General features: G+C 36.5%; 1 protein-coding gene across 1 annotated transcript in view; it reads right to left on the reverse strand.

Annotated features, from left to right (window-relative positions):
• The window catches only part of CEP83 (centrosomal protein 83), a 124,266-nt gene that overhangs the window by 42,743 nt on the left and 67,706 nt on the right, over positions 1 to 13,817 (reverse strand). Inside the window, exons 6-7 of the mRNA XM_047065966.1 lie at positions 6,457 to 6,708; positions 2,911 to 3,042 (exon numbers count right to left, since the gene is read on the reverse strand). Of these exons, the coding sequence (XP_046921922.1) occupies positions 2,911 to 3,042; positions 6,457 to 6,708 (384 nt within the window). The remainder of the gene's footprint in view (positions 1 to 2,910; positions 3,043 to 6,456; positions 6,709 to 13,817) is intronic.

The following is a 13,817-nucleotide window of genomic DNA, read 5'->3' on the forward strand; positions in this document are numbered from 1 at the left end:
TTTAAAAAGGCAACTCTTAGCAATACTAGAATTGGAAGAAAGGCATGAGAGAACTTCCTAAATTTACTTGTGTTTTGCATCTATTTCTTTGTATACTCTATCATTGTAGAAAGTCAATGTATATCTCTCAATATGTACACATCTGAATGTATAAATAATCTATTTAGGTTAATCAGGAAGCAATTGTATTATTAATTTATTTTCCAGTAGGGCTTACACAACTTTAGGAAGCTGAAAGAGTTCCTAGGGATGTCCTACAACAATGTTTCGTTTCATGTATGAGGAAACTTGCCTAAAGTTTCACACACAGTTATTGATACAGTGAGGAAGGAAACTAGTCAATGGGTTCACAGTTCTGTGTTCTATCATTTTCTTATTTAAGGACATCATTGGTGTAAAATCACTGCCATTACTTTCATCACAAGCTACTTATTTACTTCATTCAATACTATCATTAATCTTAGAAAAATCCTGTAAGAGGCAGGCATTGTTTCCACTTAAAAGTTAAGCAAATCAGAAGTTTACATAGGTGATGAATGAGATAAATGAGCCAGGATCAAAAGATAGATTTATCGGATTCAGAGCCCACAGACTTTTCCACTGCACTTCAGTACCTCCTCCAAAATGACCAATTTTGGCTAGACTAGAAGACTACACTTGAATCAAAGTATTTCAACAATTAAAAATCCTCTTGCTTAATTTTCACTTCTTCTGTCTACCATCAGCCATGTGTAACGAATTAAATGACACACCGGCTACAAAACCACTTTGTAAACTGTAAAGTATAAAAATTCAAACAAAAATTTTAAATGTCACTAGATATACAATCTGCAAACATGAAAGAGTATGTGTTTGCCATGGAAAAAACTGGGTAGACTATCTCCCAAGGGAGGCATCTAATACATCTAGTATTATGGTTTATGGACTTTCAGGCACAGAAACGACCACTCTCAAGGTTAGATTCACATTAATAAAGTTTATAAAGACTGATCTATAAAATCGGAATGTCAGTTACAGTAACTGTGAGAAAAAAATTATAATGGATATTAGAACACTCTAAGTCTAAAGGACCAGCGGGCATTTTCTCCCTGTAGACAAAATTACATTGGAAGTCAAATAACAGAAAGTTGTTTGGTGATCATACAATCAGAACAAATGGAATGAAATGAATTGCTATTTTCACGCTTACTAATTACAACAGATGGGTATATTCCTTTCCACAGTAAGAATTATCTCTTCAATGAGACTAGAATCCTTACATCCTACTCACTAAAATTCAATCTTCCCTCTGTCATAAACAGTGCCTAAGTCTTCTTAAGTAATTCCTTGGCCAAGGAATTTATGATGAATACATTACTTCTTTAGATAAACTCATTTCTATTAGAGGCTACAGTAAATTCCTTCTGGTCTGGGAGCCATTTTGTTTTTCAAGGTAATTTTACCTGAACTCTGCTCTGATGGAAAATACTTGATTGCATGGATTCAGAAACCAGACTTATTTCCTAGATTTTAAAATACCCCTAAGTACTGCCATTAATAATAGCTAATATTTGCGGTGATTATCTATTAGACATTTTGCTAAGTGCTTTATGCATAATATTGCATTTAATCTTTGCCATACTTTCTAAGGTAGATATCAGCCTTGCTTTATAAAGAAAAACACTAAAATTTTCAGAGAGAAAGTAAATTGGCTCAAGGTCACACAGTTAGTAAGGAAAAGAAATGAAAGCTGAATCTAGTCTGTCTGACTCCAGAGCTGATGCTGTTATTCACCACAGTTTTCTACAAGATACTTTTATCACTGCTATCCTATTTCTGGTTACCAGATTCCTCATATATACTGCATGTGAGGGAGAAAAAACTAAGTTCCTGAGAAAACTTAGTATATAAAAGATGTGCAAACCATTATATATATTCTTTTAAAAATAACATAAATGCAGGGGCACCTGGGTGGTTCGGCCAGTTGAGCGCTTCAGCTTTACCGTTGGGCACGTGAGTTCAAGTTCCAAGTTGGGCTCTGGGCTGACAGCTCAGAGCCTGGAACCTGCTTCAGATTCTGTGTCTCCCTCTCTCTCTGCCCCTCCCCTGCTCGCACGTGCATACGTGCACACGCTCTCTCTCTCACACACAAAAAAATCAACATTAAAAAAAAACTTTTTTAAATAACATAAATGCAGACCATGCTGCTGTTATTAATTTACTCACTTAACAAATATTGAGTGACTTTGTGTGCCAGCACTGTTCCAGGAGCTGGAGATACAAGGAATAACAAAAGCAATGTCCCTACTCTTAAAGCTGATATTTGGTCGAAAGAAAAGGGGGTGGGAAAGGACACGAGAGACAAAAAATAAACAAATATAAATATATATCAAATGGTGTTAGGAGCTACGAAGAAAAATAAAGCAGATAAGGAAGACAGTGAGGCAGGAAGAGGCAAGATGGTATTTTACAAAGTGAGGAGAAGGCAGGCTTCTCTGATAACGTGCCGTGAGAAAGCAATCTATGAGGACGTGAGGGAAGACTACGTCTGGCAGGCAAGTGCCAAAGCCCTAACACAGAAGTCAGTAAGAGTGAAAAGAAGGCCAGTGAGACCGGAGCAAAGTGAACAGGAGGGAAAATGGACTGTGAGGCCGTGGAAAGACTGCAGAGGCCAGATTACGCAGAGCTCTGACTGGGCAGAGAGTTAGGGGGCTATTATAAAAATCGAACCTCAAGAAATCATGGCTTAGACAAGAGTGGTCACAGAAGAGGTGGTAAAAATTGATCACATTCTGAATGTACTGGAAGGTAGCATGAAAAATAAAAAGAGATCTCGATACAGAGAAGTAAAGTATTAAAATACAAAATTTCTTTGCCATTATGCAGTATCAAGCATTCTAAAGAATGAAGTACAAACATAAGATGACTTACTTTACTGGTCAATGTATTTATTTCCCGTTCAGCTTTATGCAATTTACTAATTAAAACAGTATTTTGTTCATTGATTGATTGTAGCTCTTTTTCCAAGCGTTCAGCCTGTAGTTTAGCTGACTGTTTTTCAGCCTTTAATTAAAAAAAAGTTTTTTAATTTATTCATAAATGTTGGAATTATATAAAAATAAGCACTATTTTAAATATATGTGTAATCATACTTGCCCCAACTACTCAAAACCTCATCAATACTAACATGCACCAAAACAACAAGAGTTTCCTCAAAGTAACTGGTAGAATTAAAATGAATGATACTTGCTCCAGGAAATATGTAACAAGAGTATCTACACAAATGACATTATCAACAGCCACCACCAAAATACAACTCATAAACTTCTCTCATGAGAGTGTACCTCTGTGTACTCACTTGACACCTATTTACTCTTTTTGCTGACATAATTCGAACAAACATTTTTGGGGGTTTCAATGCATCTCAGAAATATAAAAGTATATTAGAAAGTAGAAGAAAGGGCTCATTGGCAGTAGTAGGTGAGAGCAAAAAATCTGAAAATCAAGGGAGATTAAAAAAAGAGAGATTTAAGAATTCAAAATTCTCAATCTGGAGCCTCTGGAAGTATGAACAAAGAGCTCAATAGCTCTTGATCCCATCACATAATAAAGATTCTTAAGTCTGTAAATTTTCAAGAAAATTTCTGGTTGGTAACAGTCATAGTACTCTTTAACTTGAAAATGAAAACTAAATGCTTTTTAAAAATATTTCCACTCAAAATAGTTAAAATGTTTGACATTTAAAAAATAAGCTTCACGGTTTTATAAGATCTCATTTCCTATATATCTTAAATACGATAAGCATATATTCAGGGGCACCTGGGTGGCTCAGTCAGTTAAGCGTCCGACTTCGGCTCAGGTCATGATCTCACGGTTTGTGGGTTCAAGCCCCATGTTGGGCTCTGTGCTGACAGCTCAGAACCTGGAACCTGCTTCAGATCCTGTGTCTCTCTCTCTCTGCCCCTTTCCTGCTCGCCCTCTCTCTCAAAAATAAATAAACATTAAAAATAAAAATTTTAAAGAGCATATTCAACAAGTAATTCAGAAAAAACTATTTTCCTCAAATATAAAATGATAGTCTTTGGGCAGGCACAATGATAGCCAAAAAAAAAAAAAAATCAAAGAAGAAAAAATGCTTCTTCTCATGTGCTTATTCTCATTTCATCTGACAAATGATAAAATTAACTCTTTGAAAGTGTCACAAATGAACCTCCCATCTTTTGTAATCATTGAACTTGTCCTGAAAATCAGCACTCCAAATGACCTCAATAAAAAGCTCTGCATTGAGATCAAACACTGTATTCAATTGCAATCATCCACTTACTCAGTCACTATAAATACATTAATACTGGAAAGGTAGCAACATAAAAGTCTCATTCTGAACTGCCTCATGTCTAAGGTCCAATGATACAATTTTAGTTCAGGAAACCAATAAATACTGTCAGAAGCTTCATCAAAAAATAAAAAGATGACTTCTATTCTTCAAAACGTATCAATATTTTGGCTGTACCCAGTTTTTTGGCTGAAAAAAAAATCACTATTTTGCTAGATGCCCACTAATTCCCTACAATTCTAATCATTTCACAACTATTCTAAACACACACACACACACACACTTTGGATTGCTCAAAATAAATCAAAACTAGTTTTTGATTGCTCAAAACTAGTATATTTGCTATATGTTAGACACTAAAAACCAGGAAAAGTAAGCATACCTAAACAAGGTGGTTAAGGGATCCAGAATATGTCACTGTGGCATAAAAATTATTTTGAGCTGAAGGCATTTGATAATCAGTAGACACAGGAAAAGGTTTTTCCCCCAAACTCCTCTCTGCTACCAAAAACAAGAGCCACCAAAAAGAATTATAAATCCCCTTGTCTGGGTTTTATAGCCAGTGAAGACTGACTCCTATTTAGGGAGAAGGATAAAAAATCACCTATACAGACACTGTCACAAAACTGTCATATCTCCCATCTATTTTCCTAAGGGCCTGTTTATCTTTCCTAAAAGTCATTTGTGTTCCCCTAAGTGCCTTTTCTCCCCGTCTCGTTTCCCTATTAAGATGGTATGCAGGGTCACCTGGGTGGCTGGGTCAGTTAAGCCTTTGACTTCAGCTCAGATCATGACCTCACAGTTTGGTTCAGGAATTCAAGCCCTGCATCAGGCTCTCAGTGCAGAGCCTGTTTCAGATCCTGTTTCCCTCTCTCTCTGTCCCTTCCCTGCACTCTCTCTCTCTCAAAAATAAATATTTTTGGGGCGCCTGGGTGGCGCAGTCGGTTAAGCGTCCGACTTCAGCCAGGTCACGATCTCGCGGTCCGTGAGTTCGAGCCCCGCGTCGGGCTCTGGGCTGATGGCTCAGAGCCTGGAGCCTGTTTCCGATTCTGTGTCTCCCTCTCTCTCTGCCCCTCCCCCGTTCATGCTCTGTCTCTGTCCCAAAAATAAATAAACGTTGAAAAAAAAAAATATTTTTTATTTTTATTTATTTAAAAAAAAATTTTTTTTTACATTTATTTATTTTTGAGAGGCAGAGACAGAACGTGAGTAAGGGAGAGGCAGAGACAGAGAGAGACAGAATCAGAAGCAGGCTCCAGGCTCTGAGCTGTCAGCACAGAGCCCGACGCAGGGCTCGAACCCACGAACCGTGAGATCATGACCTGAGCCGAAGTCGGATGCTTAACCGACTGAGCCACCCAGGCACCCCCAAAATAAATATTTTTTAAAAGGATGACACGCAAGCCCCAAATTCTAGCACTTTGAGCCACATTTTTTCTGTGAACTCCTGTTTACTTACATAAATATCCATCTTTTCTCTTGTTAATCTATTGTCAGTTTAATTCACAATCCCCAATCACTGAACCTAAGAGTATAAAGAAAGTTTTCCTCTCCAACAATGGAAACCAAGAATTTTCATAGAAGAATACCTCTAGGAGTACCAGCCTAGCTCTGCCAGCTCTTATATTTCTCTAACAAACTCAGGAAAATAGTTCACTAAAGACTTATATGCATTAGTACCAAGTTGAATTGTATTACTCTGGCAAGAAGCTGTCATAAGATATAAAAGTATGGTATTTTTATTTAAACAGGTCTTTTGATTTTAATACCTTGAATCCCATGTAAGGAAATAACTATCCAGGAATAAATTGTTCCTTCTGGTTGAAGATGACTTTAATCCTCAGAAACTCAAATTTTGAAAATTTTGCATATTCTACTCTTTGGCATTTCAAGGGGTAAATCATTTTGGCTAGGTATTTTGGCTCCCAAAGAATAAATAATCCCTTTGTAAATGTAGTAGCATAGCTATTGCTTATGAATCAATAGCTTTCTTCTTTACAAAAAGAATCTATACTCTTGGGACTCTACAAATGCATCAGCATTAGATTGGTAAGCATACATTTGTGCTCTAAAAATCAAAGGCTTGTCGATTGCACTTTCAAAAAAGTATGCCATACTCTACCGGGAAGCAATTAAAATCTTACCTCCAGGGATCTGACGGTAGCCTGTGTCTCAGCCAACTGCCGTACCTGAATTCTTTGGACATTTTCTACCTGAGCACCAGAATTTTCTTTTTCAGCCCTTAATTCGGATACCTCAGCCTCTAAGCCTTTTATTTTCTGACATAAATGGACTTTTTCTCGAACGAGTTGTTCCATTCGTTTGCTGTCTCTTGTGGGATCAACACTAAGCAGTTGATTATGTAGTTCTTCTTTATCTTTCTCCAGTCCTGCAATCTAGTAATAATTTGAAAGAAAGCACAGAATCTTAAATTAGTGAATTTTCAGTCATGAATATGCTTTACACATCAGTAAATTAAAATTAAAAATTACACAATATGGAAGTTGAGGTGGTGAAAGCAAGTACAAAGGATAAAAACCTAAAATGTCACATTCTTCATTCTGTACTCAGCATGACTCAAATGTGAGGGCAAGGACCTTGTCCTATTTTCCCTCTATCTCCCCATGGTGTCTTCTAAGCACAGGGCTTCATCAGTTGCTAAAATTCAAAATTATAAATAATAGTATAAAAGTAATTAAAAATATGTCAAGTATTTTACAATTCATCAGAACATTATAAAGGGTTTATGCAAGATCAATATGCTGATTGCCACTAAGCTTTTCCTCGCGTGACAATACTTGAGCTTTGTCTATACTAATAAAATTATCTATTTCAAGGCCACTTAATTCACAAAAAAGCTGCTTGTCTGTGTAAATACCTACAAATGTGACTGATGAGAGTTTTAAAATGATAGCTGAGAGTTTATTTAGGCCCTAGTTGCACTGATGGCCTAGTTCTTAATTATTAGATTCAAGAAAGACCTAAAAATTATTACTCCAGGGTATGTGGAAAAGTCATGGGAAAACAGGATGAACAGAAACACAAGTGGTCTTCTCATTCATACCAACCCTCACTGCCGGACCCCCCAGGCCTCCAAATCACGGAGTTTCACACTGCTTCCTAACCTCAGAGGCACTTCAGAGGCCCCTCACCTCCAGGAATCAGGGGCCAAGTTATCAGGGTAAAACTCATTCTTTCTCTTCCCTGATCTCCCCAACCACCATCACCACCAAATCTTTGTTAGCCAGAGCAACTCCTCTTTTTTAGTCTCTTTTTATATATGGGGTTTCTTCATGTGATTCAACTGAAAGGAGCCAGCTGTTTAAAGAAAAAAAAAACAAAAAAAAAAAAACGACTGCTCTTAACAATACTAGAGGTTGTCTGTAGCCAGGATGAGCCTAGAAGTCTCACTCTAACCCAAAAGGACTTAAAGTAACACTCTGCAACATGGGCGAAAGTGACCCAAGAGATGAATGATGGCTCACTTTGCTACTAATGAATCTAAGAAGTGTGAGAGCTCCACCACAGAGCAGAATCTGTTTTCCTCATCTCTAAAATGAGAGTATAGACTGAAGACCCTCAAAAATCATTTTCAGTTTTAACATGCAGTGATTCCAATTTGGCTTCAGACACATTGAATTAAAGATGTCAATGGGAAATACAGGTAGAGCTATCTAGCAGGAAAACACCATTTTTTTTTCCCAGAAAATAAAATTCATCATAGAAGGCAGCTATAAAATTCAGCCTCAAGCCTAACTAATTTAGTGTCTCTTTCCTATTTTTCCTCCCACCCTTTACATATAAACACTACCCCCCACAAGTTTGGTCCTGACTACCTTTTTCCCTCCATATTCTCTGTGTGACTTTGTGCAAGTTACTTTTTCACTTTGGCACCAAGTAAAATGAAGGTATTAAGCTGGCCATCTTTGAAATACCATTTAGCTTTTTGCATGAGGTAATTCAAATACAGTTTTAGTTTTAATGTGCTATACCAGAGGTGTGGTGGCTGGCTCATCTAGGTCAAAGTCCAAGTGGAACTCAAGTTCAAACAATGGTGCCCTTTACTCAGTATTTGACCAAGTGCCAAGCTAAGTGCACTAGACATAAAATTGCATTTAGTAACAGTAACTTCTCTTGTCATCTTCATTTTACATGCAAGGTCAGACAGCTAATGTTCTTGACCAGCATGTTTCCTATATTATTGCTCTCTCCAATAGTTTTGAAAGTCATGTGCGTGATAGCTGAAGTGATAGTTCAAACTATGGATGAAGCTGGCTAATAGCATAGTCCCAATTAGATCCCACAATTGTAACTCCCAAACTAGAGCTCACTATCAAATCATCCCTACGAAATCTGGTGATCATTGCCTTCTAATTTCTCTATTCGTTTATTCATTCATGTAACAAATATTTATTGCGCATTTACTATGTACTCAGGGCTGTTCTAGGTAGTAAGGATACATTACAAACCTAGCAGACAAGCAAATAATCACAAAACTGTGCCACCAAAGAGCTTATATTTAATCACTGCTATGATACTGCCCTTGCCCTAGTCATCAGAACATAGATCTTAGACATATCCTCAGCTTTTCCCTTTTCCTCCACTCTCAGTCAGATTCACACTCAATCTTTCTTGATAGCCTTAATCTGTTGTACTCTCAATCCTTTCTCTAAATTTCCCAAAGGCTTTGTTTGAATTTCTCTTTTATGACATTTATCCAAATTTGCCCGTATTGTTACCCTACATTTACTTTATTCTCTTCTAGAATATAAGCTTACCTGACAGGAAACATGACGTATTAACCAATTTTACTTTTAAAAAATTGTTGAAGTAAAGGAAACAACAGAAACAAGAAACAGATCTGGGACTAGGAACAGTTGTTGTTTATCTTCTTTTCAAAGGATGGTCGTACCACTCTAACTCACCAGGAGTTTCCTCTCCGAAAAAGGAAAAAGGAGTCTATCTAATTGTTCCCTCCATCTCTGTTTTTATGATCTTTATGATGCAGCATAGAGTAATGGTTAAGAATACAGGTTCTGGAATCAAACAGCCTAAGTTTGTTTGTTTGTTTAGTATTTTAAAGATATTTCTCTACCGTCTTTGGACTTATATTATTTCCAAAAGGAAGTCTGTTGTCATTCTTACTTTTATAACTTTTTCCTGTTTACATTTTTTTTTTAATTTTATTTTTAGATGATGGTAGGTTCACATGCAATTGTAAAAAATAATTCATGGGGCACCTGGGTAGCTCATTTGGTTAACTGTCCAACTATTGATTTCGGCTCAGGTCATGATCTCATGGTTTTTGAGATTGAGCCCCACACTGGGCTCTGTGCTGACAGCGCAGACAGATCCTGCTTGGGATTCTCTCTTTGCCCCTCCCCTGCTCACGCCTGTGTTCACTCGTGTGCACTCTCTCTGTCTCAAAATAAATAAATAAATAAATATTAAAAATATAATAATAACTCAGAGTTTCTGTGTACCCTTTACCGTTTCCCCAACTGGTAACATCCCTCCTCTTTTATTTTCTGTAAGACATGTATAGAACTGGTTTTCATTCTTCTTTAAACACTGTGTAGAATTCTCCAAGGAAACCATTCTTTTGGTGAGTTTTTAATATGAATTAAGTTTCCTTAATAGTTATATGGCTATTCAAATTATTTCATATGGGGTAAGTTACAGTAGTATCTGCCTTTTGAGCCATTTTATCCATGTTTGTCAAATTTGTTTGGGTAGAGCCGTTCACCAGATTACCTTATTAACCTTTTGATGTGTGCAAGACCTGTAGTGATAGTCTCAGTTTCATTCCTGATATAGATAATCTGTACCTTCCCTCTTTTTTTTGGCAGTCTTGCTAGAGGTTTGTCAATTTTATTAATCTTTTCAAAGAAACAGCTCTTTGCTACACTGATTTTCTCTACTGTTCTTCTGTTTTCAATTTCTGCTCTTATCTTTCTTATTTCTTCCCTCTACTTATTTTGGGTGTATGTTGATCTTTTTCTAGGTTCTTAAGGTGGGAGCTTAGATTACTGATTTGATATTTTTCTCCTGTTTTCTAATGAATGCATTTAGCACTATACATTTTTTCTCAGCAATACTTTAGCTGTATCCACATTTTCATTCAGGCTAATGTATTTCTTAAAATTATTTTTTATTAATATGTTTTCATTGAAATTTCCTCTTTGACTTATGAATTATTTGAAGGGTATCATTTCATTTCCAACTGAGGATTTCCCTACTATCTTTCTGATATTGATTTCTAGCTTGATTCTATTATGGTTAGAGAATTCATTTTGTATAATCTCAATTTTTATAAATTTGTTGAGGTTTATTTTATGGCCCAAGATATAGCCTGTTTGGGTATACCCTTAATAGCCACTTGAAGAAAAACATGTTTAGGTGCTCTTGTTGGGTAGAGTGTTCTATAAATGTTGATTGGATTCTGTTGGTTAATGGTGTTGTTGAGTTCTACATCCTTACTGATTCAAATTTTTTTTATCAATTGTTGAAACAAGGGTGCCAAATCTCCAATGATAATTATGGATTCAGCTTTTTTTTTTTTTAGTTCTACTAGTTTCTGCTTACTGTATTTTGCAGCTCTGTTTGGTTCATACACATTTAGTATTCCCATCTTCATGACAGACTGACATTTTCTATCATTATATAATCTTCCACCTCAGATACTTTTCTTTGCTCTGAAGTCTACTTTATCTGATATTAATACAACCACTTATGTTTCTTTTATTATGAGACATATAATTTTCCATCCTTTTAATTACTAACTACCTATATTGTTATTTTTCAGGTTTCCTATAGACAGCATATAGTTCGGTCTTTCATTTTTAACATCAACTCCATCAATCTCTTTTAATTTTTATATGTACACCATTTACCTTTATTGTGACTATAAATATTTTATGGCTTCAGTTTTTTTTTTTTCCTATTTCTTGTTCTAAGTTTGTTTCCTTTTTCCTGCCTTCCTGTGGGTTCCTTGAACATTTTTTTAGGATTCCACTTGATTTATCTATAATTTTCTGAGCATATCTCTTAGTATAGCTTTCTTGGTTGTTGCTCTGGGAATTACTTAGATATACCTTATCATAGCCTACTGGTTTCATTTTACCAGCTGAAGTTATAGTTAGAAATTTTACTTCTCTTTATGTCCTTTGCCCTTGTTTATAATTGTCTTAATTTCCAGTATATACATTTAAAACCACATCAAACAGTACTATAACATTTGCTTTAACCATCAAACAAAATTTAGAAAACTCATTCAAGAAAGGAACAATTATTGTATATACTCATAGTTTTGATTACTGTGTTCTTTTAGCCTTCTTGATGTTTTGAGGCTAATTCTTTTACTGCTTTCTTTCTGTTTAGAGAATTTCCCATAGGCATTCTTTTGGATAGAACTACTGGCAACAGGTTGTCTTAGTTTTCCTTATTCTATGAATGTCTTGATTTATTCTTCATTCCTGAAGGACATTTTTTGCTGGATAATTATGAGTTGTTACTTCTTTCCCTTCTGCACGTGATAATGTTGTGGCACTTCCTTTTGGCCTCTATGGTTTCTGATGAGAAATGTCTTGGTATAGTTTTCCCCCTTTAAGTAAGGTATCATTTCTCTTACTGCTCATAAGATTCTCTTCCCTGTAGTTTTTATAAGTTTGACTATAACGTCTCTTAGTGTAGATTATTTTTGTTTTATCCTGTTTGATACTCACTCAGCTTCTTGATTCTGTATGTGTCTAGCATATTTGGAGAGTTTTCAGCCTTTATTTCTCCAAGTACTTTTTCAACAATGCCCTCTGTCTTTTCAAGGACAAAAATCTTAGATCTTTTCTTATAGTCCATAGGAACTTATGGCTCTCTGTGTTATTTAATACACTTTCTGTAGCTTGTTCAGACTGGGTAATTTCTAATGTTCTATCATCAAGTTCACAGATTCTTTCCTCTATCCCCTCCATTCTGCTGTTAAGCCCAACAACTGAGGGTTTGTATTTTGTTTTGTTTGGGGGGGGAGGGATTGATAGTCATATTTTTCAGTTCTAAAATTTTTATTTGGTTCTTTACATTTTCTGTTTCCTTGTTAAGACTCTATTTTTTCCATTTGTTTCAACTTTATAATTATATAGTAAAACATTTCTACCATGGCTGCTTTAAAATCTTTGTCAGGCAATTCTAATAATATCTCTATCATCTCAATGTTAACATCTATTGTCTTTTTTAATGTAGTTTGAGATCTTCCAGGTTCTCCGTATGACAAGTGATTTTCTACTGAAATTTAGATTTTGGGGGTATTGTATTAGGAGACTCTGGATCTTATTTATTTTAGCTGGCTTTTTAGAACATGGCTCTGGCAGAGAAAGGATTATTACCTCTCATTACTACCAAGTGCATGTAATAGTCCACATTCCCCACGTTAGTTTTATGATACCCAAGGGTGGGGAGAAGCTCCTCATGACACCCATGCTGGGTAGAAGTAGGAGTTCCAGCTCCTACTAGGTGCATGGATAGCAACCTAGATGGCAGGGATAGGAATGACTTATTGCTCCCCACGTGGCCTCCACTGACACCACAGAGTCAAATGTGGCTTCCATTAACACTCCAGGGCTGGACAATAGTGAAAGTCCTGATTTTGTACTAAGTCTTTTCTGACATGACCCAAGCAGAGATGGGAGGGGAGCGCCTCATTACTGCTAGTTGAGGCAGTGGAAATCTAGGTTCCCAATGTTAACTCTAATGCCAGTGTGGCAGGAAGGTGGAAGCCCTAGTTATTGCCAAGTGTGGATGAAAGTCCTGGGTCCCTACCTTGCCTTTTCTGGTAATCATCTTGGCTGAAAATTAGGTCTCTCCATTATAGCCTGGGGAAGATGGAAATCTAGGTGCTCCACTGGCCTTTGCTTGTTTAGGTTGGGATGGGGCTGCTTTTTACTGCAGTATTCTAGTGCTTTGCCTGGAGAGAATAGCCTCTGATGGGGCTTTTGACTGTCCATGCGAAACTGCTAGGTTCTTCAGCATCAAGTCTAGAACATGAGGCAAAATGAAAACCCAGGGAACATACCAGTCAGCCCTTGGATCCCAAGGTCCTCTAGCTTGTATGCCTTTTCTCCATCTTTCAGCATCCTATGTTTGTTTTATGTATAATGTCCAAAGTTTTTTGTTTTACTTACTAAGACGAACAGGGAAAAGTACATTTACTCCATCTTTTTGGGAGGTCTTCTGGGTGTTTTGTTTTTTTTTTTCTGGGTTCTTTTTAAGATTTACCGTCTGTCACTAGTTAAGTACATTAAGTAATATGAACCAATGTATCCTTGGTATAGCTTTGTGTTTTCTGTGCATGTGTTTCATTGAGAGTCTTGGATCTGTGAATTTATAATTTGCATGACATCTGAAAACTTTAGCCATTATTACTTCAAATGTTTTTTTTCTGGGGCACCTGGGTGTCTTAGTCGGTTGGGTGTCTGACTTCAGCTCAGGTCATGAACTCACTGTTCATGAGTTT

The sequence above is a fragment of the Lynx rufus genome, unplaced genomic scaffold, assembly GCF_022079265.1.
Source record: "Lynx rufus isolate CCGP_SWC_20201006 ecotype Redwood Valley unplaced genomic scaffold, mLynRuf1.p SCAF_7, whole genome shotgun sequence".
NCBI classification, from domain to species: Eukaryota; Metazoa; Chordata; class Mammalia; order Carnivora; family Felidae; genus Lynx; species Lynx rufus.